The sequence below is a fragment of the Argentina anserina genome, chromosome 5 (assembly GCF_933775445.1).
Source record: "Argentina anserina chromosome 5, drPotAnse1.1, whole genome shotgun sequence".
Taxonomy (NCBI): Eukaryota; Viridiplantae; Streptophyta; class Magnoliopsida; order Rosales; family Rosaceae; genus Argentina; species Argentina anserina.
This window is the reverse complement of record NC_065876.1, coordinates 9,684,664-9,711,182: the sequence shown is the minus strand read 5'-3', so window position 1 is coordinate 9,711,182 and position 26,519 is coordinate 9,684,664. Positions and strand designations below refer to the sequence as shown.

Genomic DNA, 26,519 nt, shown 5'->3' with positions numbered 1-26,519 from the left:
CTCTTATTGTCGGTCTTCGGTGGGTTGTTTCTTGTACTACTTACTCAACTTAATATATTATGACCAATGATTAAAAAATATATATCACTTGGACATGAACAAATAAAAGAGAGGAGCACGAATTAGATTCCAATTCAAGGCAAGAGACCCTTAAACAAAACAAAAAAGAGGGGGAAATTATGAAGTGGGATGATAAAAGGTGCTCCACGAGTCCACGGGCAGGGCCTTTAGCAGTGCTCTAATAATGAATCACAAGGTCCACCCCAACCACCCTCTTTTCAATTCATGCGATCTCTACTCCCCTAGTAGTGTAATTCCACTCTACTTCTCACTCCATAGTCAAAATCCACTTACCCTAGCTTATATGCCATCTCGAGGTAAAACCAATGAACATTTTTTTGTTTGTTTGTTTTCTTGATAATGAATCAGATTTTCCCTACAGTTTACTTTATTTTCATCTTTGTTCCTGGTTAAGCAATTTATGTAGCCAAAATTTTCGAGCCTTCGCGAATCAAAACGTACTTTTTGCTGTGAACACTTTAAACGTATGAGCATCATGGATATTAGAATTTGCATGAACTCTTTTGGTTATCTTTAGATGATCCGTTTATATAAATTTCCGTATGCCTTAATTCGTTATCAAAAATTCTAAGCATAAACTATTACGATGAGAATAGTTAAATTATTAGTTTAATAATGAAATGAAATATTAGAAAAAATTAATTAAACAACAATAATGCAAACTACATATTATATTAATTGACAAATTCATAATATTATCATTTTTAATAAAACGATTAAGTCGTCAATCTATTAAAGAGTAGAAGGTCAACATGAACATTAAACACCACCTTGTAGGCACAAAAGTAGAACCAAGCGAAACAAATTAAGTCTAACGAACTAACCCTAACAGTTCCAATGTCGACAACCATGGTGTGATCCACAAAAATAACCAAGTAACCAAATGCCTTGAATGCAAGACTACGCGCACTTATTAGATTTCCAGAACCACCGTATGCAGAGGAGGTATCCCCATGATCTAAATTAATTAAATTGGCCCACAATTGAATCAAAGAACCAAAAATAGACCACTAAGGCCGAACCCCAAAACCAGTTTAGAAACCGTAGCAAGGAAGACCGGAAGCCCAAAGTCAATATGTAGAATCTGACTCTAGAATAGCCACTAACCTCCTCCACCTCCATGTCGCCGGGATTCGCTGGACACAAGCCACTACATAGACAAGAGGAGGGAGAATGCATCTTGGAACCTCTATCTGCAGCCTCCATCATTGCGGCGACGGGACCACTAGATCCAGAAGGTGTGACACCACCAACCTCCATAACGAGGTCGTCGTCATCCCACCCGAACCATATAAACTGGCCACATAAGAACTGGCACAACCAATGCCAACCCTATAAGCATTGATCGGCTGATCGGCAACATCAATCTCCGAGCCAAAATCCACCACCAATAATTGCAAATCAAAGCTAGGAAATCTCACTATCAACTCCGAAACCGGCTCCGGATTTGACAATACAAAAGCCACCCCACAAAGGAGAAAGAGGACGATGGATGTTGATGCCCAAAGGCACCTCTGATATGATCCATAAATAATCAAAGGCTCATAAATCCCACGCTAGGTGAAAACCTTGACGGTGGCTCGACGGGAGAGAAAAGAGAGGAGGAGGAGTATTATGTTTTTATAATATTATCATTAAATCTGATCTTCTTGTTGTATATTTAATAATTTATGGCTTTAATCAAAGCATTGGAGGATGTTAGTCGTGATATATCGAGTTATCGACCATGAGTATATAAGATATTAGATCGTATTACAACAATATGCTCATTATTGAATTTCCCTTGTACCAAGAGGCACATTATATATTATGCATTAGGGCAAGATGAAAACCAAACATATTTTGGTGTTGCTCTTGAATTTATAAGGGATGCTATTCAGAGCGATTGAAATCTTAAGCTTATTAATGAAATTTACTTGGAGTATTTCACTATACAACAAATTTTTTAAAATTCTTTTTAAAAGAAACCCACATAGTTTTTTTCTTCATTATACATTGAATTATTGCCATTTTTTAAAATCTAAATTACAAGATGCCACTATTAAAAGATGATTAATCAATCAACATATTATGCTCTCATTTACTACCTTAATTATAGATTTTCATAGTCCTTTAATAATTGCAATTTTTCTTTTACTCATCATAAATTTAGAAATAATGGAACATTCCTTAAATTACGTATCTAGATTTCAGAAGCTTTTTAAATTTAAATCAATTCAATATTGAAATTACTTAATGGTGACACAAGCTTTCTATTTTTTAAATAATTTAAACATTCTATTTCATAGGTAGATTTCATATGAACAACAATGAAATCTACGTTTGAGGTATATATATAAGTTTTTTCCCCTATCTAGTTAGTAGGTTTTTATTTTATTTTTAATTACAACCTAATGATTAGATATGTATCTATATGGATGTTTACATATTTTCTAGGAATTTTTATATCAACATGTTTTTTAGGTATCTATTATTACAAAGATCTCTTTCATAGGTTGAATTTGTAATTTATACTAATATGCATGCTTCTATCTATTAGGTATCAGTAGAGAGTGAAAAAAATAAAAAGTTGAAACCTAGAACAAAGGTTTATTGTCATACAAAGTTCATGTACAATGATACGAAAATGAAAAGATTTGAGAAAATATATATACATACATATTGCATGGATAACGACATAGTGTTTGTGTTCTGAAACTTTGATATTAACGATATAAAAAAGTTTTTTTAAGAAAAATTTGAAATCAAATCTTTCAGCAATTTAATGTAATGAAAAATTATCGGAGTGTTTGAATTAGATATGTAAAATAAAAATTTATAAATAGATGCTAAGATTAAGCAAACTAAAATGATCAAAATAGACTTGTATAAAAAGAATTTGGGTGTAGATTGAAAAAACATTTGGGTGTGAGTTTAATTTCAGAAGGAAACTTTGATATTGGGTTTATCTCAAATTTTCTCAATTTACTTTCAAAAATAAATTATGAGAAATCTATTTCAAGAAAGTTAAATTAACTAATAAAAAGATGCGTGATAACAAAAGTTTGACTTCCATTAGTTCCATATGTGATATACAAGTGAAACTCAAGACACTTTTTGCAAAGAGATTCAATATGTGAGAATTATTACAAATAGAGTAGCAGCTTTACGGGCACCATAAAAAAAAACAGCGCGTGCAAACCAGTCTCCGTTTGCATAAATGTCAAAAAGCCCACGCGCGCAATTGTTTTTCTCTCATCTGTGTGCTTCACCCCTCTCCTCTCCTCTATTTTCCAGAAAAATCATAGTCAACAAATTGTTAGAATCAAAACCATATAACCAAACTGATTTGACGAAACTCATGATCGAATGAAATCCACTTGATGGAATTGAATTGATGAATCTAATATGTTAAAATTTGAAAACCCAGCAATCTAACCATTGATGAAACCCAAATTGAACAAAATTGACTTGATGAAATTGATTTGATAAAATCAAAACCCAGTTTACAAACCAGAAAGATTGAACACTCCTCTTCTCCCTCCTTTCTATTTTCTAGAAGAGATCACAATCACGAACTGATAAGATGACAATCCAACAACTAATCTCTTCAATTCTTAAATCCTCATTCTCCATTCTAGATCCAAACCCAAAAAGACTCCACCCTTTTCTGATTTCCCCTAATTTTCAAATCCTAATTTATCTGGATTCGTCAATTTACAATGGAAGGTGCAATCTTGGTGCCTGCTCCGTCGTCTCCCTCAACTTCGATTCCATTTGTGATTCTAACCCAAGATGAATTGAAGAAATCACGGCGTATAAGGCCGTCGAATCGACGAAGTCTGGCATGGTTCTCGGCCTCCTACCTTCAAAAAGGATGTATGGCTCTCGGCTAGCTCCCCTAACCTCTCATCTCACGAAAAAAAATCTTAAAGATCTCAAGATAGAATACACGTCCGGCCACACCCAAAAAAAAACCGGAAATGCCAAACGAGAGACCTCGAAACGTATGAAATATTCGAGTTTGTTTAGTCAACGAAGAAACGTTGACCGTCAAAAAACTGATGGTTTCCTTAAAAAGGAAAAAGAAATCTGACGGCTAACAAGTGATGATATTTGTTTTGATTTAATCAAAGGCTAAGATTGTCTCGATATTAATAAAATATTGAATGGTGCCTGCACTCCGAGAGAGTGTATTCAGTGCTTCAGTAGTGTGCAAGCACCAGCAGCATGTGCTAAGGCACGTGACATTTTTTAAAAACTTCTGTTAGTCTCTGTCTATTAGACGGACTGTGAAAAACAAGATAAAAACAATAAAGTAAATATTTACCATCATCATTGGTTGGGCACGTGGGACTCATAAAGTCAAACCTTCATCACTCATCAGCTATGGCTGAGAAAGAACCTGGAAAGTGATCATACAATGATATGTATGTAGATTGTTCATATGACATATGAGAAGGTGCTGCAAATATGATGGACATCCATGTCTCGAAGGTTAAAAACAATAGTGGCAGTTTTTCATTAATGAGAAATCACAGTAATCCCCGCCTCTCCAATCCACTCCACTACCGCTGGTTTCGCCGAGCAGACAACTACCGCAACCAGTACAGTCATACCTCCTCATCAAGCCTTCCCCAGATCAAAATTGGAAGAATCTGATCCAAATATGAGCAATCCCCACCCCTACCCCTTCAAACACAAGCCTTGCACGCCGCCTCCGACCACGCAACACCGACACCGGCCGAGCTAACCATCACCACAAACTCCCCTAACCTCAGATCTCACGAGCAAAACACCCGCCGACCACACGCAAGAAACACCGTCAAGGGCAAAGGTCATCATCAGCATCAGGCGTAGTCGGACCAGTGCCGCCACCACCGCCGCCGCCGCCACCAAGAAAGAGCGATCTCTCTTTCTCTCCTCTCTCTCTCTCTCTCTCTCTCTCTCTCTCTCTCTCTCTCCGAGTGTTGTTTTTTTTTCTGAAACTTCGAAATTAAGTTGGGTGAAAAACTTACAAATTTTAATTATTTATCTCAATGTTGTGTAGTCAACAAAATATTCACCGTTAAAGGCTTACTTACAAAAAAAAATCTGATGGCTGTGGATTATCTTGATAAATTAATAGCTCAGATCATCTCGATATTAATAAAATATGCGATGGTGGTTGCACTCCGTGGTGCATACAATCCGTCCTTGGTTAACCTAAAAAAAGTGATCATAGGCAGCAAAAATAACTGTGATCATAACCAAACGACCATTAGGTACTTGAAAGCTAGGAAGTACGGAAGCGCTCACTCACCCACGATTCGCGCTTTCGAAGCGGAAGCGAAGCGGAATTATGATGGAATCGCCAAGAAGCGTGCGGAATCGCGTTCCCGTGAAAACGAGTTTTCGAATCGCAGCGGAAGCGTCCGATTCCAAATCGGAAGCTTGATTACGGCGGTTATGGAGGAAGCGTGGGCATATTTGCCTTAAAAAAAACACAACCACTAAATCCGATCGGAGGAAAGAACCTCTGGGTTTGATATAAGGTTTGAGGAAAGAACCTCTGACAATCAAGAACGAAATCGTCTTGATCACGAATCCAATTCTTGATTACTAATCCTTGATTGCGATTCCAATTATTCTCAACTCTCCATGACATCAAAACATATGTTCTTACCTTCTAAATCTGAGACTCTAGGACTTGGAAAAGTGAATTAGAGCAGGAGAGAAGATAAAGATGAAGAGGGGAGGGTTTCTGTAAAAGTGAATTATAGTCCTGCAAAGCCGCTGCTCCAAGTCGCCGAGAGAACTCCTCCCTCTGCGAAAATGCCGTTGCACAAGACCTTCATCATCAAGAAGAAGCTGGGGAAGAAGATGAGGCAGAACATGCCCATCCCTCACTGGATCCGCATGAGGACCGACAAGTCGACAACACCATCAGGTACAACGCCAAGCTCAAATTCTAAGGTGGATGACTATTGCTGCTTTGGAATTGAGGTTTATTGTAGTTTCATTTATATTTTGAGTAATGAGATGGACCCACTTTTGCATCATTGAAAAAAATAAAACAAAAAGGACGAAATAGTTTCTTCCGTTTCTATACCCAGACAAGTACTGACCTTTGACTCATAGGTGGATTAGAAATTTAGAATGATGTTTACTTTCTTTAACGAACTCTAATAATAACTCTAATAATATCATAATGTATATATTTTTTCTTGTAAATATCTTCTATTTTGACCACTTTTAATATATATATATATATATTTATTTATTCTAACGCTTCCAATACGCACCCGCTTCTAAAAAAATTCAAAAAAAAATACTTCCGCGTTTCCAAACGCTTCGCTTCTACGTACCCGCAGCCGATTCCATGCAGCCTAGCTTGAAAGGGGTTCAAGTCCCGTCAAACCCAGAATCAAGAAATCATCAAACGGTAACAAGCTGTTCTTCTAATCCAACCACCCATATATTTATGCTCTTTTGGGGTCCCCTATTGTGGGGCAGTGCCTCGCGGCTGGCAATCATGTGGCGCTTTCATAGAGATCTGAACGTTGCCACACTGTTATTATTATTTATCGTTTTCTTCTTTGAATTCGGTTTCTCTCTTTTATCTTCTTCATCCAAATCCAGACGACAACAGTTGAGTAGTAGTCACTAGTCAGATAAAACCAAACCCTATACGCGTGGGACTGTAATGCTTCTCTCCTGTAGCTCCCATGGCTCGTATGTATGAATGAACTGGCTATTGGCTGTCACTCTTCTCTTTCTGTCTCTAAAAATGCATTCTTTTCTCTCTCAGATGACCCATGAATGGTGACCGGTCACCGACAAAAGCTTAGCTCAGCTTTGCTTAGGATCAGACCTCAAAACCCAACCAACCATTGCTGCCTATTTTTTTTCCCTTAATTAAGCCAAGAAAATATGGCACTATCCAACACACATTACAAGAATACAACAAGTAAACAAGTAACAAAGAAATAGAGTCGTTTCTCTGTCTCACACTCTCTCTAGCTACTTCTTCAGAGTTCAGGGGTTCTAGTTCTGTTCTGGACTTCTGGTTCTGTTCTCTTTCTCTTTTCTTCCGCTCTCTTTCTTTCTGATAATGTAAACAAAAGAAGGGAAAAGAAACTGGGCTTTAGAAGTTTTTTTGTGAAAACACCACATTGTAAAAGTCGTTTCAGAGAGATGGCTTTCAAGAGCTTTTTCACTCTGTTTGTCATCCACATTTGCTTATTTGCGAGCTTGAGTTACGCTGAAGATCCAACCTTTTACCACGATTTTGTGGTCTCTTACATCACTGCTTCTCCTCTTGGTGTTCCTCAACAGGTCTGGTTCTACCTGCTCTCTCTCTCTCTCTCTCTCTCTCTAGCTTGTTTCTTCATGTTTTTCAGCTACTTGTGACAAATGAGTTTGCTTTAGATTTCATAAAGTGTGAATCTTTAGCTTCAGATCCGCTGAATGTACTTGTATCTTGGAAATCTGAGCTTATGGTGCTTGTTCTAAGCTTATAGTGATATCAAGCAATGAGCTTTTGACTACTTTTTGAGGTTGGTTCTAGTGATTGTTTCTGTATCTGCATCACTTTGCAGGTTATTGCCATTAATGGAAAGTTTCCGGGTCCTGTTATTAATGTGACTACTAACAACAATGTCTTTGTTAATGTTCGGAACAAATTGGACGAGAATCTACTCTTTACTTGGTAAGATCTGTTGTAATGTGCTTATGGAATTCAAGCAGATACATTGATGTTATGTATGGATTGTCTTTCTAACACTGGATTTTGTCTTATAGGGCTGGAATTCAGCAGCGGCGTAGTTCATGGCAGGATGGAGTACTTGGAACCAATTGTCCAATTCCCCCAAAGTGGAATTGGACTTACAATTTTCAGGTTAAGGATCAGATTGGGAGCTTCTTTTACTTCCCATCTCTTAATTTCCAGAGAGCATCTGGAGGGTACGGCGGGTTTATTATAAACAACCGGGCTGTAATCCCCATTCCTTTCGCAACACCGGATGGGGATATAACCATTATGATCGGTGATTGGTACATAAGAAACCATACGGTGAGTACTTGGTGAAATTCTCAACTCCTGTTAAGTACATTAGTACATATATCATATTGGTAGAGTAACACGCTCGATGTGATGACTCCTTCTTGAAATGTAGGCTTTGAGGAAGACCCTTGATGCAGGGCAAGGCCTTGGTATACCAGACGGTGTTCTCATCAATGGGAAGGGCCCTTACCAATACAACACCACACTTGTCCCGGATGGCATTGATTATGAAACTATTGATGTACACCCAGGTGAGTGTTAGCCAACTGTTTATGTATGTAATTCTGGGAATGCTTCCGGTGACACTTTAGATTTGTTCTGTGCATCTCATTGATCATATGAATGTCTCGAGGCCAGATGCATATGGTTTTCTCTCATGCTAGCATTTCGAGTTTATTAGAGCATAGAAATTCAGCCCACACGCAACACCTTCAAACCATTTCTTGATAAGGAAATTAATTAATTAAACTGAAATGACTGAGCTGTCCAGCAGCTTTGCTCGAAATTCATATCTATGCGTAAGGAATTGCCATTTGATTTCACATGTCGGCATGCATTGTATACAAGGAAATATTTGTGATTGCATTGATTGTATTTGAACTCCTCAAACTTCCAATGACAATGGAATAATTGTTATTACCAGGGAAAACTTACCGTCTTCGCGTACACAACGTTGGAGTGTCAACTACTCTAAATTTCAGGATTCAGAACCACAATCTGCTTCTAGCGGAGTCGGAGGGATCATATACTGTGCAACAGAACTATACGAGCTTAGATATACATGTCGGACAATCTTATTCATTTCTGTTAACTACAGATCAGAATGCAAGTAGCGATTACTATATTGTAGCAAGTGCTAGGTTTGTGAACGCATCACATTGGCAAAAAGTTACTGGAGTCGGGATCCTGCGATATTCTAACTCAAAAGGAAAGGCAGCTGGTCCCCTCCCTCCAGCACCAAGTGACGAATTTGACAAAACCTATTCGATGAACCAGGCCAGATCCATCAGGTGTGATCTCTATTAGTTTTTTAGATTCTATTTACTATCGTTTATATTGTATATCGATTACTCAGTCTCGAACATTTTCCTCACTAATTCATCCATATAATCTTCTTTCTGAAACTTTGCCAACTTTTGCAGATGGAATGTATCAGCCAGTGGTGCACGTCCTAATCCACAGGGGTCTTTTAGATATGGCTCCATCAATGTAACTGATGTTTATGTGTTGAAAAACAAGCCACATGTAATGATCAATGGGAAACGCCGAGCAACCCTAAGTGGAAACTCATTTGTAAATCCCGCCACACCTATTCGACTAGCTGACCAGCACAAATTGAAGGGTGTTTATAAGCTTGACTTCCCAAAAAGACCACTTACTGGAGCACCCAGAATGGAAACATCTGTGATCAATGGAACATTCAGAGGATTCATCGAAATCATACTTCAGAACAATGAAACCAAGATGCAGAGTTACCATGTGGATGGATATGCATTTTTTGTTGTGGGGTAGGTACTTCTTGAAGTTTCTTGTATGGAACACGCTTGTGGAAGTGTTACCTATACCTCTCAGTGCTGTTAACATGCAATGATTAATTGCAGGATGGACTATGGTGAGTGGACAGAGAATAGTAGGGGGACATATAATAAGTGGGATGGAATAGCCCGTTCTACAATACAGGTATGGTTGTTACATAATTAACTGCTTTAATCTTAGTTGGTTCCTCCCTCAAACCTCATCTAGTGTGTTAGGTAAACATTTACTTCCTAATTGTAATAATCTTTAGGATACTTGTCAGTTGGCAAAAATTTCCTCTACTCAATCCAGCTATCAAATAAGCACGTTTTGCAAACCCTTAAATCAAAACACACAGATCAAATTTTTCATGGGATTTTCCTCATCGTATGGCCTCAAATAAGCACGATATGGCTGAGCACTAGGTGATTACAGAGACTGTAAATTTGAACTAGGGTAATTGTAGAGTAGTAGCAAAGCCTTGCAAATTTGATCCATATTGCTTTTCTGCGGTATTACTCTATCGGAATGAATTCTCTCTCACTCCTTATTGTGTATGTATTTAGGTTTATCCTGGGGCGTGGACAGCAATCTTGATTTCTTTGGACAATGTTGGAATCTGGAATATTAGAGCTGAAAATCTTGACTCATGGTATCTTGGCCAAGAAACTTATATCAAGGTTGTCAATCCAGAACCAACTAACAAAACTGAGCTGCCCATACCAGACAATGCCTTATTTTGTGGTGCTCTAAGCAAATTGCAGAAGTATGTGCCCATCAACCATATGTTCTAGTACTAAACCTTCTCAAGCATTAAGTAACTGTAACTAATAACTATATGATTCCTTTTTTCAGGCCTGAAGATATCTCTTCGATAGCATCACTCACCATTGGTCAACCAAAGGTGTTCTTCACTCTACTGATGATCATCTGCTCTCTAATTCCCATTTTCCATTAAAGGGTTCGGTTTTTCTGAGTGTCTATGTTTGTTGGAGCCTAGGTTCTTAGTGAGAGGTTTGTGGTTGAGTGTTTAGGTTTGTAAGATTAGGCTTGTCGATAAAAATCTTCAGTATGACATTCTTTTCTTCTTTGTATGTTCCAAATGAGCCACACGGCTCCTTCAATTGATCGGGATTTATGATTCTTTTATTACTAAGAACCCATGTACTGTTTGACTATCAATCAATTCATCAATTCAATTCATGCAACTTCCTACCCTTTGATCCAATTTTTGTAATTTGAATTTCTGAAATGAGGTTTTGGGCTTTGCTGTCACGGGGTCTGATAATTTGGCAAGGTTTGTGTTTTGTGGTCCTGGAGATTTTGGTCTAGAAATGAAGGATACAGGCAAAAAGATAACAAGTACACTGAAATGTTTTTACTGTCTCCAGAATGTACACCGGGACCTGTATATATGAACAAAATTGTCATTCAATGCAGCGACATGAACCAAGAAATAAAAACCAAGCATTTGTTTTTCTTTTGGCATAATTGCCAATTTGCTACCATATGATATCCTTGGTGTCAATTTGCTATCCTAGGTTTTATTTATGTCTATTTGCTACCCTAGTTTTATTAGGTATTAATTTTGTCAATTTACTTACCTTAAGCAAAATTTACTATAGGGTTTTCCAGATTGACCAATTTGTTTATTTGGATTTTCAAATTAAATTACTTCTTAGGGAGAAGTGAAACTTTGATATGACAAAATGATAGCAAAATAATTAATGGACAGAAATAAACACTATAGTAGTAAATTGACACACTAAAGTAAATTCTAGAATAGCAAATTGGATATTAAGCCTTTTCGTTTTGGAGTGCTACGAAAGCCCTTTGTTTATAATGAGAGGCAACAGTTCCCTTTTTAAAGAGAGACCCTCAATGTCAAACACTCAAGTGACTCAACAGTCCTCAAATTTTGTTAACCTTCCAGGATAGAACTCAGAAGACATCTTAAAGGCTTCAAGGTCCTGAATAACTTGTATAGACTCCGGTGGTGCGTCAGCTTCTTTGAAATTAGTGTTGCAGCCCCAAATGCGAATTGCAAGCCTCCGACACTTGGGAGATAATTGTTGCAAATACGTTTTGTAAAAGTTAGTGATGTCCTCCTTCTGAAGGCTTTTGAGCTCTTCAGCTACCTTTTTTCAACAGTCATACAAATACCTGTGGATCAAACATTTATTAATCAGTGTTGAAGCACAAGCATTAAGGGATGACAGTCTTGGATTAACCTGACTAGCAGGGATGAATGTATGACAATTGACAAGTATACAGTACCTTTTACCAGTAATCTCATTCCAAAGCCTAGACGTTTCATGCCCGAGGGTTTCATCAGTTCATCTTTATAATTCTCAAAGGAATCATCATCCAGTCCATGCTGCAAATGGCAACAACAATGCAGAATCAATCATCGTGTAAACAATTTGAGAATGCATGATTTAGAAAGCTAAACATGCTGAAATCTCAAATGTGTGCACGTCAAATTGGTGCGAGTAGTTAGTGTACATAGTACAGAACAGTTAAAAAGCTTAGTAAACAAATTGGGGAAAACCTTAAACTAGTATCATCACATTTTATGCAGTCCCTTAAACTATTAAATAGCAGCATATAGAATTAGAAGGAACCTGCCATGCTCCTTTTTTTTTTTTTATAGATATAAGGAACTTACCAACAACTGATCTACACCATTTATAAAGTTGTCAACTCTCCCTAGTAAGTAGGTTGGGTTGTACTCAGATGATTGAACACAGAAAACAAAGCCATATACACGACGTATTTCTCGCAGGCCATACCACACAACATAGCCAAGCTGCTCCTTTGTCCTATTTTAAGAAATACACGAGCATATATAAGAATATATGTCTAAACATAATTATCTGGCCTATTTGGTATTATCAGATACAGATTCTTTAGCTATTCAAAATGCAAGAAATACTTTCAGCCTTAAACAAATACCTTAGTTGATCATAAAGGGGTTCACTGACAATTTTTTTCAAAAAGTTTTGTCAATGCTCTCAATCTGGTGGACTCTATTTCAATTTGAAAATATAACTGCAATGTGAAAACATAAAAATGGGAGATCAACAAGAAAGTACATGTATAGATGGAAAACCAAGAAAATTGTATCGACTGTATTTACCTGAATTACAGAGTTTGTTTCAGAATTGTTCTTACTCTGGCTTCTCTGACGAGGCTAGCAGAAGGAGGAAGGCACATACAATGATCCTTATGCCTCAATCCGATCGGAAGTGGTTCTACAGTAAAGTTCGTTCTAAATATATTGGAGAGGCTAATTGCCTCTTCTTCTAACAAATTTCCATGACAAAGGCCTTCAATGTAAAGCTGTGCATATAAAGGAGACACTAAGTTGAATTTATCTAATTATTTACAAAAATTATCCAAAACATAGATAACAGTTAATTAACTTCATGTTTGATGATAGTATCTCTAGTTTCTTCAGTAAGCCATGAAAGTGGATGAAAAGGGAGTCGATAAGTCAGAATCAGACAAACTGGTCATATGTGTAGTATACCTGGGAACAAAGCTCGGGAATAAACGACTTCATATCAGAAATAGATAAAACTGTTTAAAGCTTGCAACTCTTTATCTACATCATAGTATCTATGGTACAAAACTTGACGTCTCAAGTATGAAGCATGACTCTGAGGATCCATATTGGTGTTGTTTAACATTCGCTCCATTCTTTCTTTAATAACCTGTTATGTGTTAGGTTGTCATACCAAGCCATAAACCAACTAGGTATTCTCATGTGTATACATGATAAAACTCAAACCATACATAGAGTAGAGTGCTGACATAATGTATTCTAGCATACCTCGAAACGATCATATCTTGGCAAGAACTTTCTGGTTACTGTCAAAAATTTTGATAATAGAGCCGGAAGTTTATCATTGAAACCGTAAACCTTCAACTCCATAAAGTCGTTTGATCCAGATAGCTGAGTACCCAGCCCAGCAACATTGGCCTACACACAGAAAAATAAAGGATTCAGTCATTGTATAGCTTCTAAAGCATTTTTTTCTAGAAAAGTCGCTGGGAACTGACTAATATTAACCAATGAATTACTAATTTTGGTCATGAGTCGCTACAAGTATGAGTTGTATAATACAACTGAAATCCTAAACATTAAGGAAGTCTGTTGTGAAATCAAAAACTCGGAATAATGGATATAGAAGAGAAGACGACCCTGTTCTTCAAAAGTTTAGATAACCAAACACATTTATATTTCCGGATTTACATGATAAATTTTCTGGAACTATTTACTCGGTTTACTAGATCTATTAACCACTATAGCATCCAAGTCTTTATTATGAACCAACCTGGATACAGACTGCAGACTGTGCAGAGATATTCAAAATTGATTGAAATGCAAGCAGTGCTCCCAAAAAAAGAGTACTTTAACAAAAACTTAACCTGATAGATGAAATATTTACCTGATAGACAATCTCACTCAGTTCATCCTCAAGAAGATCTATATACAGATTAGTCAAAACATAACTATTCACACTATCATATCCACCCTTCAGATTTATACGGAAGTATGCATTTACCCGTGGTTGTTTAAAAGTACTATCAAGCTTGTACCAGATCTTCACCAATGGTTCATCAAGTATGCATCTTGGAGAAGGTATATATGCAATATCAGGACAACAGACATCTGAACGGATGGAGAAATCAGCAGGAATGAACATATTCTTTTGGGGGAGATGCAATGATTTGTCAACTTCTGGAGGATCCTTCCACAAATTCATCAGAGATGGAGATATATCTTCTTCAGTATAATGTGACCCAAACCAAGGTTCACACTGGAAATCTGAAACAGTTGAAGAAAATGTTAGTGCTTGAGCTACTTTTATACGTACTGTTGCAAATAAGTATGTACGTAGCAGATTAGATAATGCAAAGACATCATCGTTATATTGTTGGTCAGAAAAAGGAAGAATATAAGAATAGATTGAAAGTACCTGCTAGAGCCACTTTTTAAAACTGTAAATGTAATATATGATTGCTAGCAGCCAAACAAAAAGATGGAATAAGATGTACAAGAAACATCCTTAATATTCTCATTGCATAATAGGAAACTTACCTTCTAACTTAGATGAAAACTTTGATATCACATCAATCCTCATGTTTTCTGGCCTGAAGAAACCAAGAACATATTTTATCAATTTCTCATCCCAAGTCTCATACACGTAGTCCCCATAAATAATATGTTCTGCTGAATAACGTAGTAAATTTCCTGCAATACAGAAATTTTGAGAGTTGGCATGAAATAAATGTAGATAACTCAATATAATGATCTATAATGCAGACATGTGAGAAAGACATGCACTTTCAATTAACAAAATTTACCTCCAAGCTTTACAGCATAATCATCCTGAGGCTGATCCTGCATAAATCTAAAGCTCATGTTCCCAACATCCTGGAGTTCCCGGAATATCCATTCTTGGGGTGATACTTGATGCAATAATTTAATGTCTTGATACACCAACCCAATTATCTCAAAAATCTGGAAGACAACCATCAAGTATAACATATGAGAAGTAATAAGCATTGATTTTAAATTCACTTGACTAGATATGTTCAGCACTAACTAAAACTTTCCAGAAGAAATGCACTGTAAAGTGGAATTTAAAATAGACTTCCCCTGCCCTCTGGAAAACATAACACCTAATGATTAGAATCAACTCCATCAACGCTCAGTTTGGTAATGTGTAGCAAGCCAAAAGAATTAAAAGAACTAAACTCATTGTAAAAAAATAAAAATAAATAAGCAAGACATGAAAAGGAAGTTTCAACTGCAGAAAGCATAAACAGATGCCATGGAACTAGTATTAGACAAAACATGTAGCATTCAAGCTCCCGTTTGTCCAATATGAAAAGTTTGTACTCTGCAGAGACAATCTTTAATGTAAGAAAATCTAATGATGCATCATTTTACCATGCTCAAGAAGATGGCTTAAGAAATAATCTGGGCATTTCAAATAATGTTGACGAAGACATGGAAGTGTCCATGCTAAGTGGAGCATATGAACATCATTAACAGCCTCTAGTGTAATAACCCTAAATTTCAAAATAATATTTGGTTCAATATAAATTCTTTTAAGTTGTGAAGTTTGTTTTAAAAACGAATGTGATGGTTGCGATACTTTGAAACGAAAAACGGAAACGTTTTAGAAACGATTATTCGAAAAACGTTACGTTTCCGAACGGTTTTACCGACTTTTATTCCGTCACTCGGTTGCGAAAACTTTCTTCATGAAAGTTGTAGAGCTCGTCGATACGAGTTCGTGAGTATGTGACGCGTTCGAAACGGACATCGTACGTAAAAGTTATTCACGTCGGAAGTTAGTTTCCGATTTGGAAACTAGTATAAAAAGGAAATTTGTTTAACTAGGATTTCCATAACAGGAAACCCTTTCATTTCCGCCTCCCTCTCTCTCTCCCTCTCTCCCTCTCGACACTCTCTCCCGAAACTTTCGCTCTCCCTCCCCGATCTCCACCACCGCACGTCCGTGAGCCACACCGCCGGCACTACGAGCGTCGCACGGCCTCCTGCGGTCAACCCCGAGCTCGACACGCCATCCCACGCTGCGCCGGAACTCCACCAGCTACCCCAAGATTCGGCAGAAACTGTCTCCTTCATGGGTGCATCTCCGGCGACTCACCAATGGTTCTAGAGTTTCGTCGAGGTAAGGGTTTTACTATATTGATGGATTGGTGTGGCTATTTGATGTTTTGGGAGGTTTTGATGGTGGATTGGAAGAGGAGAAACGGAGGAGGAAGGAGGAGAGATACGGTCGCCTTAGGCGGCGCGTGGGAGCGTGTTGAGGGGGCTAAGCATGGTGTGATGCCGTGTGGAGGTAGCGGAGGAAGAGAGAAGAAGTTTGGTGGTGGCGGTGGCGTGATACGCGCCGTGGTTAGCCTCGGCGCGTGGGCCCCACGCGCGGCCTGCCGGATGTGGCGCGTGTGCCACACGCACCGCCACGTGCGGCGGTGTGAACGGTTTTGACAGAAGGGTATTTTGGTAATTTACTGTGTAACGGTAAATGTAAATTTTATTTACTACGGTAAATGTAATTAAATTTTACCTTCGGTAAATGTAAATATAAATTACTTTCAGTAAATGTAAAAAGTAATTTGTAAAAGGGTAATTTAGTAAATTTTATTTACTGAGATTGTATTTACATTTAAATAGTACGTATACGTATAAAAATACGTATTAATATTTATACGTACAGAATTACGTACAGAAATACGTATATAATATTTATACGTACAGAAATACGTATTAATATTTATACGTACAGAAATACGTATATAATATTTATACGTACAGAAATACGTATTAATATTTATACGTATAGGAATACATATATAATATTTATACGTACATAAATATGTATATAGTATTTATACGTATAGAAATACGTATATAATACTTATACGTACAAAAAATACGTATTAATGGTATATTTGTACAGTAACCGTGAACAGTAACCGTGAACAGTAACCCTGAACAGTAACTTCGTAAAACCGAAAATTGCTGAACAGTATCCGATTATTACTGTTTCGGCATTTAAAGGTTTACGAAACGATTCTAAATGCTTTTCTTATCTTTTCAAGGTGATCGTTAAATCGAGGAAAGGAATTATCATCGGGAATTGTGGAATTACGCTCGAGTCGATAAGGTGAGTAAAATCTCACGTATTTACGAATCTACCCTCGCGGTGATTCAATATTTTGCAAGGGTATTTAATAATGAATTACGAACATGTATACAATATAGTGGACTACATATACTGTATAAATGGTAATAAGTATATATATATATATATAGTTCATTATGTTATGTACTGTTATTAATTCATTAGAAACGGTCATTTCAATGACGAGAAATTGTGTATTGAGCATGTGTTTGTGAAATATGACATGTATAGGATATAGTAAACTATATATATATATTGTATAAATGGTAAATAAGTACGAATATATATAGTTTCCTATATAATATACTGTTATGAGTTTTATTGCGATTATATCGAGCATAATTTTGAAACGTACAATATGATGTGTGATTATTGTACGTGAGTTTAACATTGAGTTTGTTAAAAAGTTAATTTGTCTTTGGACGTGATTTAGTACAATATGATGTGAGATTATTGTACATGTTTGGCAAGTCGGAACCTAGCCTTGGCCGGGCGAAAGTTACGATACAGTTAGAGCTCTAGTCTGTCAGCCATAGTACTTCATGTGAGGTAACGGGTGGTTATCTACTCATGAGTACTCAGATTGTTTTGGATGTTGGGTAGCGGGTGGTTACCCAATATCAGCGTAGTACTGCATGTGAGGTAACAGGTGGTTATCTGCTCATGGGTACTCAGATTGTTTTGGATGTTGGGTAGCGGGTGGCTATCCAATATCAGCGGTGTATTACGAGAGGGGTAACAGATGTGTACCAGCGTTCTTGGTACCCGTATTATAAATGCATTTAGGTAACCAGAAGGGTTACTTAATTTCTCATGAGCGTTTTATTTCATATTTCTTTGGGACAACCAGATGGGCCGTCCATTGACTCATGAGGGCATTTATATTGTTGATTTTGATTTTTCGTATATATTGATATGCGAACTGTATTGTCATTTTACTCATACGAGCTATAAGCTTACCGGGTTTGTGTTTACAATCCCGGTGCACCAATTCGATGGTGTAGGGGATAATTCCGCAGGTGCTGATTAGTGGAGGTTGAGTGACGACTACAGAGGCTCGAAGTCGTTCATATCCTACTGTGGTGAGGTTTTAGCGTGGATTTGTGTGCGACAATTTGTGTAATTTTATTTGTGAGATTTGTGAGTGATTTGTGAGGATTATTACATTTCCATTTTATGTATGGATTATAAATTTGGGTTGTAATAATTGGTTGTCTGAGTTGTATTGAGAACTCAGAATTGATCCGCTGTTACACTTTAACGATTTCAATTTATTTGAGATTATTTTGTGTTTAACGACTTTAGAATTTTGAGTTTTTAAGCTCGAAATTTTGGGGTCGTTACATCTAGCCTGTATAGTTTTCCCACATTCTAAATTGGACCTTCTGCCTTGAACTCCAGTTTTACTTGAGGACCTTTTTTGACATCTCCAAAAAATTCCAAAACCCACTGCTCAAGAACATCAAGAGATTCTGCAATAGCAAAACCACTTAAATAAATTAAAAGATTGTAGTTTCACGAATAGGTTTTAAAGAAAGAAACTGCTCACAAGATAATCACAACACAACACCTCTACTGATAAAACTCAATGTGTAATTTTGTACAGCAACATAAACCTTTATCAATTCACATAATCAGTTATTCATAAGGGATACAGAAACCCCAGGAAGATAAGTATATCCTACTATGCTGTAAAGAAAAATTGAAATTTTCAATACTTTTATCTAAGCACACCCTATTTGGTCCACGATACAACTATTTGCTAAAGGCTAATCTTATATTCATGGACACCGGATCTATTAACGTCCAAAAGATAATGATAGAATATAACAAAATTAAAAAACTAAGGAAATTATAAATTTTACCTCCACCAATGACAACTAGCTTCATCAATCCACCATGGTAACAGTCTCTGTACAATTTCATCATTTGTTGACGTAAAATTATCCCCTTTTCCCTTGCATCATCCAAGCTTTTCTTATTTCCTTTCATCCCAGATATGAAGCAAAAATTTAGTTACATAAAAATACAATATTGCTAGATCAATAAAAAGTAAAATAGAAAACAGAAACAGCATGGCTTCAAGTTTTACCCCAAGTGAAATTATTAAATGGGTGACCAGGTGAGGCTGTATGGCCTTGAAGTTGTTTGAGGAGGCAGAAATCGTTTTGCAGAACTCGGTTGAACTCTGCATGGTATTTTCATAAATTCAGCGTAAGGAATATGTATACTGCAGTACTGCTGTAAGCAAAATCTGGCACAGTTCATGAAGGAATATCCGAGAGGTAGAAACTGAGAAAGACTGGCATGAACCTGAATCTATAGACTGTAACTCTCGCTCCATGGCTTCACTTTTCATTAGAGGTGACACGAAGAACTGAGAAAATCTAATAAATCAAAGACCCCCAATAAATATAAACCATTGAGTGAGACAAAGACAAGATTCAAGTCGAAGCAGGAAGCATCACTGAAAACTAACAACTCAATTTACAGACAAATATATGAATATCAAAGACTTCGTTTGTCAACATTCGGCAAATGAAGAGCTTAGTAGTTACCTTGTCAAGGCACCCTTAAGAAACTCTGGTTTCACTTCAAAGTGGTATTCTCTTCACGCGTGCATGCATTTGATGACCCTCCATGTTTGGTAACGGCAGAGTCAAAACAAGTGACAACTTAGCATTGAGTACATGGTTGTCTCCCATTTAACTCGAGTTTAGGCTTGTAAAATCATTCCCACAAGAAAATCACTCTTATATCTTGTCAGGGCACAATAACTTAAACAAACTGCTAGTTTCTGCTTTGTCATGATAAATTAGCATGATACCCCATTCTTTAATTTCCTTAAAAATAAAAATAAAGCACACAATTGAGCAGGTTGGAAAAAAGAAACAAGCAGGTCCTGCACACTTATAATGGTAGATGTTGTCCTGGAAAATAATTCTTAATACTTATGCTGCTTCATACTCGCATGAACTCTATATTATAGTGTGACCTCATCTTTAATGAAAAACGCAAACGAACAAGCGCATCTCCAAGTGACTTGCACACTAGAACAAGTAATTCAAAAGAGCAGTCAGATGCAAGCATACCTCATTTTCATCTGGAAACTTTGTACTCTCCATGAAAAGCATGTGTTCTGCAAAACATTCCATACGTAAGTAAATCACCTACCTTTTTGTTAAACAGCGACAAGCGTGGCCCGTGGATCAACTGTACCGATATTGTCTCAACTTAGCCACACAGGTGTTGAGTTTTAATCACAAAAGACCTCGGTACAATTGGTTATTATCAACTACTTATAAGCTTTATTTTCTTTGTCACTTCTTAGATGTGAGATATCTCCTCTCCAACACGCCCCCTCACGTGCAACCTAATTTTTAGGTCTGCACGTGACAGATTAACATCCTACATACTGAGACGAAATAAACCAAGGTCCAGTAACCAACGACACTTAGTGACCATCCAATCGGAAACTCTCAAATGACATGATAATGACACCCATTTTGGACCCATGACAAAGTGACACCCAACTCGGGCTCACGACAGATTGGATGCGCGACTGGAAAGGCACCCGCTCTGATACCATGTTAAACAGCGACAAGCGTGGCCCGTTGACCAACTGTACCGATATTGTCCCAATTTAGCCACCTCACAGGTGTTAGGTTTTAATCACAAAAGGTCTCGGTACAATTGGTTATTATCCAACCACTTATAAGCTTTATTTTCTTTGTCACTTCTTAGATGTGAGATCTCTCATCTCCGACACTTTTATTGAATGACACTTTTATTGAAGGGTGTGCGAGCTGTGATACAATTATACAAACCTAGAAAATGTGCAAGCCCCTGTGCCTCAGGAGGGTCAGAGAAGCTGCCCATTCCAACAAACATTGCTGCCGCTGCCTGCAAAAGACCATCAAACATCTCTACTTATATCCAATCAAACCAAATGCATTAATGCATGCACCTGAATTGCGTCAATAACTTCAAAACATTCTGATAAATAACTAAGAAGATTATACTATAAGTCTATAAGCAGCGTCACGATCCAAAATTTTGGCTACAAAAAAAAAAACAAATTATACACCAACTAACCTTCTTAGTCTGAAAAGCACCACCCTTTTCCTTCTTCCCAGGTTCTCCATTCGCTTGAAGCAAAGGGTCAGCAGAGCGTTGCGGGTAAATCTCAGGGTCATGAACGATCAAAGCAGTGAGGCCATTATCGAGGGTAATCAATCTGTAGAGCTTCTTGTCATTAGGAGACTTGATCACAATGTCGTCCGAAGAGAAATTGCAGCGACCCATCAAAGCAAGTTCGATTTTTGAGACGGAAGGGAGAGCTAGAATTTATGCAAGTCTGAGTCTTTCATCTGCCTCGTTGTCTCTTTTTGACTCCTTCAGTTCCAAGTTTTCGACAAATCAGATGACTTCCTGTTTCCTGTCTTTTCTTATTTATATTGTCTTTTTGGTCAAATATTTAATAAGAGAAAACTTGAATTGGGCCTAAGGATTTGCATTCCCTTGTATATCAAGAGGGTCAGGCCCAGCACGTAATCGAACCTCAAAACTCCCAACTTTTTTTAAAGAATCTCAAATCTTAAGACTTGGTTTTTAACTTGTACATATTTTATAAAATAGGAAAATGCAGGGAGGAATGATTTCTGTGCATGAGAGGAATGAGGTTGTTTTGTTTTATGGATATTAGGTTTCTGTTTATAAACAACAAATATTGTGTTAATAGCAGCTGCTCGCACGTTATGGGTGCGAAATGAACGATAATAAGGGTTCTTGATTTTGGCATACAAAGTCTATGTTTTCTTAATAACGAGCATGAAACGAATTCATTTGGTGATGCTCTATTATGATCACAGAGATCAAGCAATAGAGTCACTCTAAGGTCACCTTACCTACCACAGTAAAGAAACAATGCACGTAGCACAAAAACAAAACTTAAATGTTCAAACAAAGCAAGCGTCCAAAACAAACGGACACAACTATAGAGTTTGAATCAAATTAAAGCAAAAGGAATTAACTTCACAATACCTAGAACTCAAAACAAGTTAACCAAAATCAAGTCAAACATCAATTGCGCACCTAATCTTGGTTCATCAAATAAGGACATGGGGCTAGTGGAGGATCAAACCTAAAAACCTAAAAAGAAAATACATAATTATAACCACACAACCCTGATTTTCCGCATCCACTTTAACAAGCTTAAGCTTGGAGTTAAAAGACCTAAATACTGTACCAGACTACACATTAAAGAGCACAATATACAACTTCAAAGAAGGACCATGAGATGCTTAAGTTGGGCTTGACCCAAATAGAGAGAGAGAGAGAGAGAGAGAGAGAGAGAGAGAGAGAGAGAGAGAGAGAGAGAGAGAGAGAGAGAGAGAGAGAGAGAGAGAGAGAGAGAGAGAGGTGAGCTAAACTATTAAGCTTTAAAAAACCTAGGTAGATAGTCCACAATCCTAAACTAGGCCTCATCATTTAGTCCGTGGATCCAATAGGTCCACGGAGACCCACAAGCCGGATGAGTTTTTACCTGGCCCGGCTTGCGAGAAAGCCCACCAAAGCCCACTTTCGTAAATAGAGGATCGGGTTTAATTTAGCGATGTGAAACTCGGCCCGACCCGTAGGCCTGGCCTGCCAAAAGTCCGCTAAGTAATAAAATATTATACATATATATATATTTTATTATGTCAAGATACGAACACCGAAAGCCATTTGCATATCTAAATTTTTTGGTTGACCGTATGTATGAACAGTCAAACAATGTCTAAAAATGACGAAATTTTTACAGGATCCTTAAATATATATACTGATCACATGTACTGGTGTCGATTGACCATATTTCGAACTAGAGTTGTTGATCGCCGAAGTGTCCACTAATGTATCATAATCTTTACATTAAGTTTAGAATAAAACTATTGCATTATGAAGCGAATATATGAAGTAAACTTCTCGGGAATCGACACTAGCCGGTGTGATCGGTATATATATTTAGTGATCATGTAAAAATTTCATCAAATTTGGGCCTCGTTTGACCGTCGAAATTTCTGGTAAACTTAAAACACCAAAATATGCCCTAACAGAGGACCCATTACCAATATGCGAATGCCAAAAGCCGTTTATATATTTGAAATCACCTAATTTTTGTCACTGATCGTACGCGGTCGCACCAAGGAAAAATATTTGGCAAAACCCCGGTAAATAGGGTTTTAATATGTCAAAACGCCTATTTTTTAGTTGACCGTATGTACTGACAGTCAAATCATGTCCAAGATGGATTGAATTTTTTACAGGGTCCCTAAAATATTTATATCGATCACATTTACTAGTGTCGATCGACAATATTTCGAAACTATAATTTATTTGTAACTTTTTTTTTTTGGAATATTTTCCAAGAATTCTTTTATTGTTCCAAACCCTTAAATAAGAGTATTATATATTTTTTTCTAATATAAGGCCGCAAGGCCCGACCTGTAAAAGCTCGCAAGGCCCGGCCCGCAAAAGCTTGCAAGGCCCGCATTAGATGGGCGAGCTTAGATATTCATATTTGTTAAAATATCCGGACCGTTACTTATCTAAATGTACTAAGACCCGGTCCGGGTCAACCACTCATGGGCGAGCCGGGCCCATCCTGGCTCGTTGACGAGTCCTACCCTAGACCAACAGTCCCACTGAAACTAGTCACAAGGCCTAGCCGAGAAAAACCACGTTGGCCGTAGGTCGAGAGCGTTCCCTACGTACTAAGCCAACCAATATGAATCAACATACTCTCTCCAACAAAAGCTAGATCCGTCGCCGCACTTGTCCTCAAAAGGCTTTGGCAAAACCCAAGTTGTCGCCTCTTTGGTCTACAACCGGTAGAAAAACACCTCAAAGCAGAGAGACGGTGACACTGCTCTTACGAAATTGAAGTCTCAATCCAATTCGTCTGCAAACTCACTACACACCAAAAAAACCTCGACGTGGTATAAAAAAAAACCTCGACGCGGACTACACAAAAAAAACTCAGAGACAAGCAAACACCAGATCGAAGGCGTGCGCCATCTCGATTACCTGAAATCCTAGGGTTAGATTCGGTCTGCTCGACTCCAAACACAATTGAGCGTGTCTTGTTGTCCTATTCTTTGACACTTATTTCTGATTACAAAGTCTATTATAATGAAGTATTGATAATCGGGAGCTAAAATTTGCACTCTTATTTTTACAATTCACACTCTATGTTTCTTTTTTAAGTAACTTAAATTTTGTCCTCCTTACTCACTCAAGTTTTGTCTCTTAATAAGAATTTTAACCAAATAAAGAAAGATAGAGTGTGGATTACAAATTTGAGAGCGTAAATTATAGCTCTTTAATAATAGTATCTATACACAAATCAACAATTGAGTAATTTTTTTTCTGTATTACTTGTGTAATCAGGACATCCACGTAATTACTTTTGACTTAACTGCATGTACGAGATATCGGGGACATGCACACGAAAGAAATTAGAGACAATTACTGAAGAAATAAAGATACAAACCTTAGCTAGATTCTGATTCTAGTATACTTCAATAAATTGCCGGTAATGACATTAATGATCGATGCTAATGTAAGTATAATGAAAAATATGAAATATGGTGGAAAATGTTAGCTTAGATTAGTCATTTAAAATCTCACATTGGAATAGTAAAAAAGAGTCATCATTGAGTTATAAGAATTGATACCACACACACTAATATCGAGGCATTTTATGTAAAATCTCATACCCAAACTCTATTGGCTGGGTGGGTAAATTGAGAGGAGTATTGATATTATCGAACCAGTGTGCGTGAAATTGTTGGCCGCTTCCGCACAATAAAATAAAATTAATATTTGCAATAACAAATTTAAGGTGCAAATCAATAAATGAAAAGATATATAGAAGCAACAATCATGTCACTAAAGATAATTAGAACACATGTCGCTGCTTCTATAAATGCATGGTAGCATGAATGAAAGCACCATTGACATTCATCTTACACTTAACAGTTTAGCAATGTGATAGATAAACATATATACTTCACTTCAATTCACACATATATATGGCATAGCCGCATAGCTAGTGGTCACAACTCGCAACACAACAGTACTCAAACATTGAAACATCGCTCTAATAATAGAAAAACTACTTTTGGATCCACCTGTTATTATATGATTAATTCACGGCAAAGTTCGCTGTTTAAGCGACAAATTATGAATATATGTATAGTTTTATCAACGTTCACACACTATTCCTTAGCTTCTTGTGGATGGGAACATATATATGAAAAGGCAACAGTATGAGCTCTTTCTCCCCCTCTTTAATATCTTCTTTTTGACAGTTTGCTCGATCAATTTCTTTGAGGCCTTGAGCACTGTGGAGTCTTCAATGTTCTTTTTTTTTTGGTCAATAAGTCTTCAATGTTCTTGGCACAAAGATAACGCGGACACTTGGTGATTATGAACGCTTCTTTTAATATGCTAAATGTAAGCATAATTATATGCTTTCTTGAAAGTAAAAGCTTGCTGGGGATCGGAGTGCTGCTGCTGCTTGGGGTGTGTTGCAATGTTGGGGTCGAAGATTGCACTGTGCAGGTGAGATGGACCTTTTTGAGGTAAAATGGAGGAACAGATTTAGATGGTGAACTCCGGCTTTTTTATTTGAACAGAGAGACTTGTAGGGTTTTTTTTGCTCCACGTCTTCATGTGTTATCAGCCGCTTTAATTTGATGTTACTTGGAAACTTATATCAAATCTCTCCTTTTCGTAGTGGTCGCATCGCATCATATGCGCATATACTAAGTCCTCGATTGTTTCACTTTGCTAGCTAGTCACGCTTATACCTGTTAGATAAAGCTTCCTTCTTATGTTGACCCTATTACGATCGTGGACCAAAATAAAGTGCGCACTTGGATCTATCCACTTCCTCTACAAAGATATACATCTGGTTTTGGAAGAAGCTAGTATTCGATATTGACCATGAATAATTGCATATACACAAGTACGTGGGAGGTATCTAGGAGTGTACTTAAATTGTTGAGAAATTCTTAGGTGGGGCGCACGCACCACGTGTACCGTGCGACCATCCACTCAAATGAGAACACCCGTCTAAATTTATCCTCGCTGGCAGTTGAAAGAGAACCAACTCTCGCCGATCGCTT

General features: G+C 37.4%; 1 protein-coding gene and 1 pseudogene across 1 annotated transcript; one reads left to right on the top strand and one right to left on the bottom strand.

Moving 5' to 3' along the window:
• Nucleotides 1-7,053: 7,053 nt before the first annotated feature.
• Nucleotides 7,054-10,836, top strand: LOC126794050 (monocopper oxidase-like protein SKU5). Its single transcript, XM_050520695.1, has 9 exons — nt 7,054-7,377; nt 7,641-7,750; nt 7,843-8,113; nt 8,217-8,355; nt 8,748-9,114; nt 9,247-9,612; nt 9,706-9,784; nt 10,186-10,385; nt 10,475-10,836. The coding sequence occupies exons 1-9, from the start codon at nt 7,237-7,239 to the stop codon at nt 10,575-10,577; spliced, it is 1,776 nt and encodes a 591-aa protein (XP_050376652.1). The 5' UTR covers nt 7,054-7,236; the 3' UTR covers nt 10,578-10,836.
• A 649-nt stretch (nt 10,837-11,485) lies between these two features.
• Nucleotides 11,486-21,709, bottom strand: LOC126794065 (nardilysin-like; annotated as a pseudogene).
• Between the last annotated feature and the right edge of the window lie 4,810 nt (nt 21,710-26,519).

Coding starts and splice junctions, on each gene's coding strand:
- LOC126794050 (XM_050520695.1), top strand. CDS start 7,237: ATGGCTTTCAAGAGCTTTTTCACTCTGTTTGTCATCCACATTTGCTTA. Junction 7,751..7,842: donor GAGAATCTACTCTTTACTTG/GTAAGATCTGTT, acceptor TTTGTCTTATAG/GGCTGGAATTCAGCAGCGGC. Junction 9,785..10,185: donor TAGCCCGTTCTACAATACAG/GTATGGTTGTTA, acceptor GTATGTATTTAG/GTTTATCCTGGGGCGTGGAC.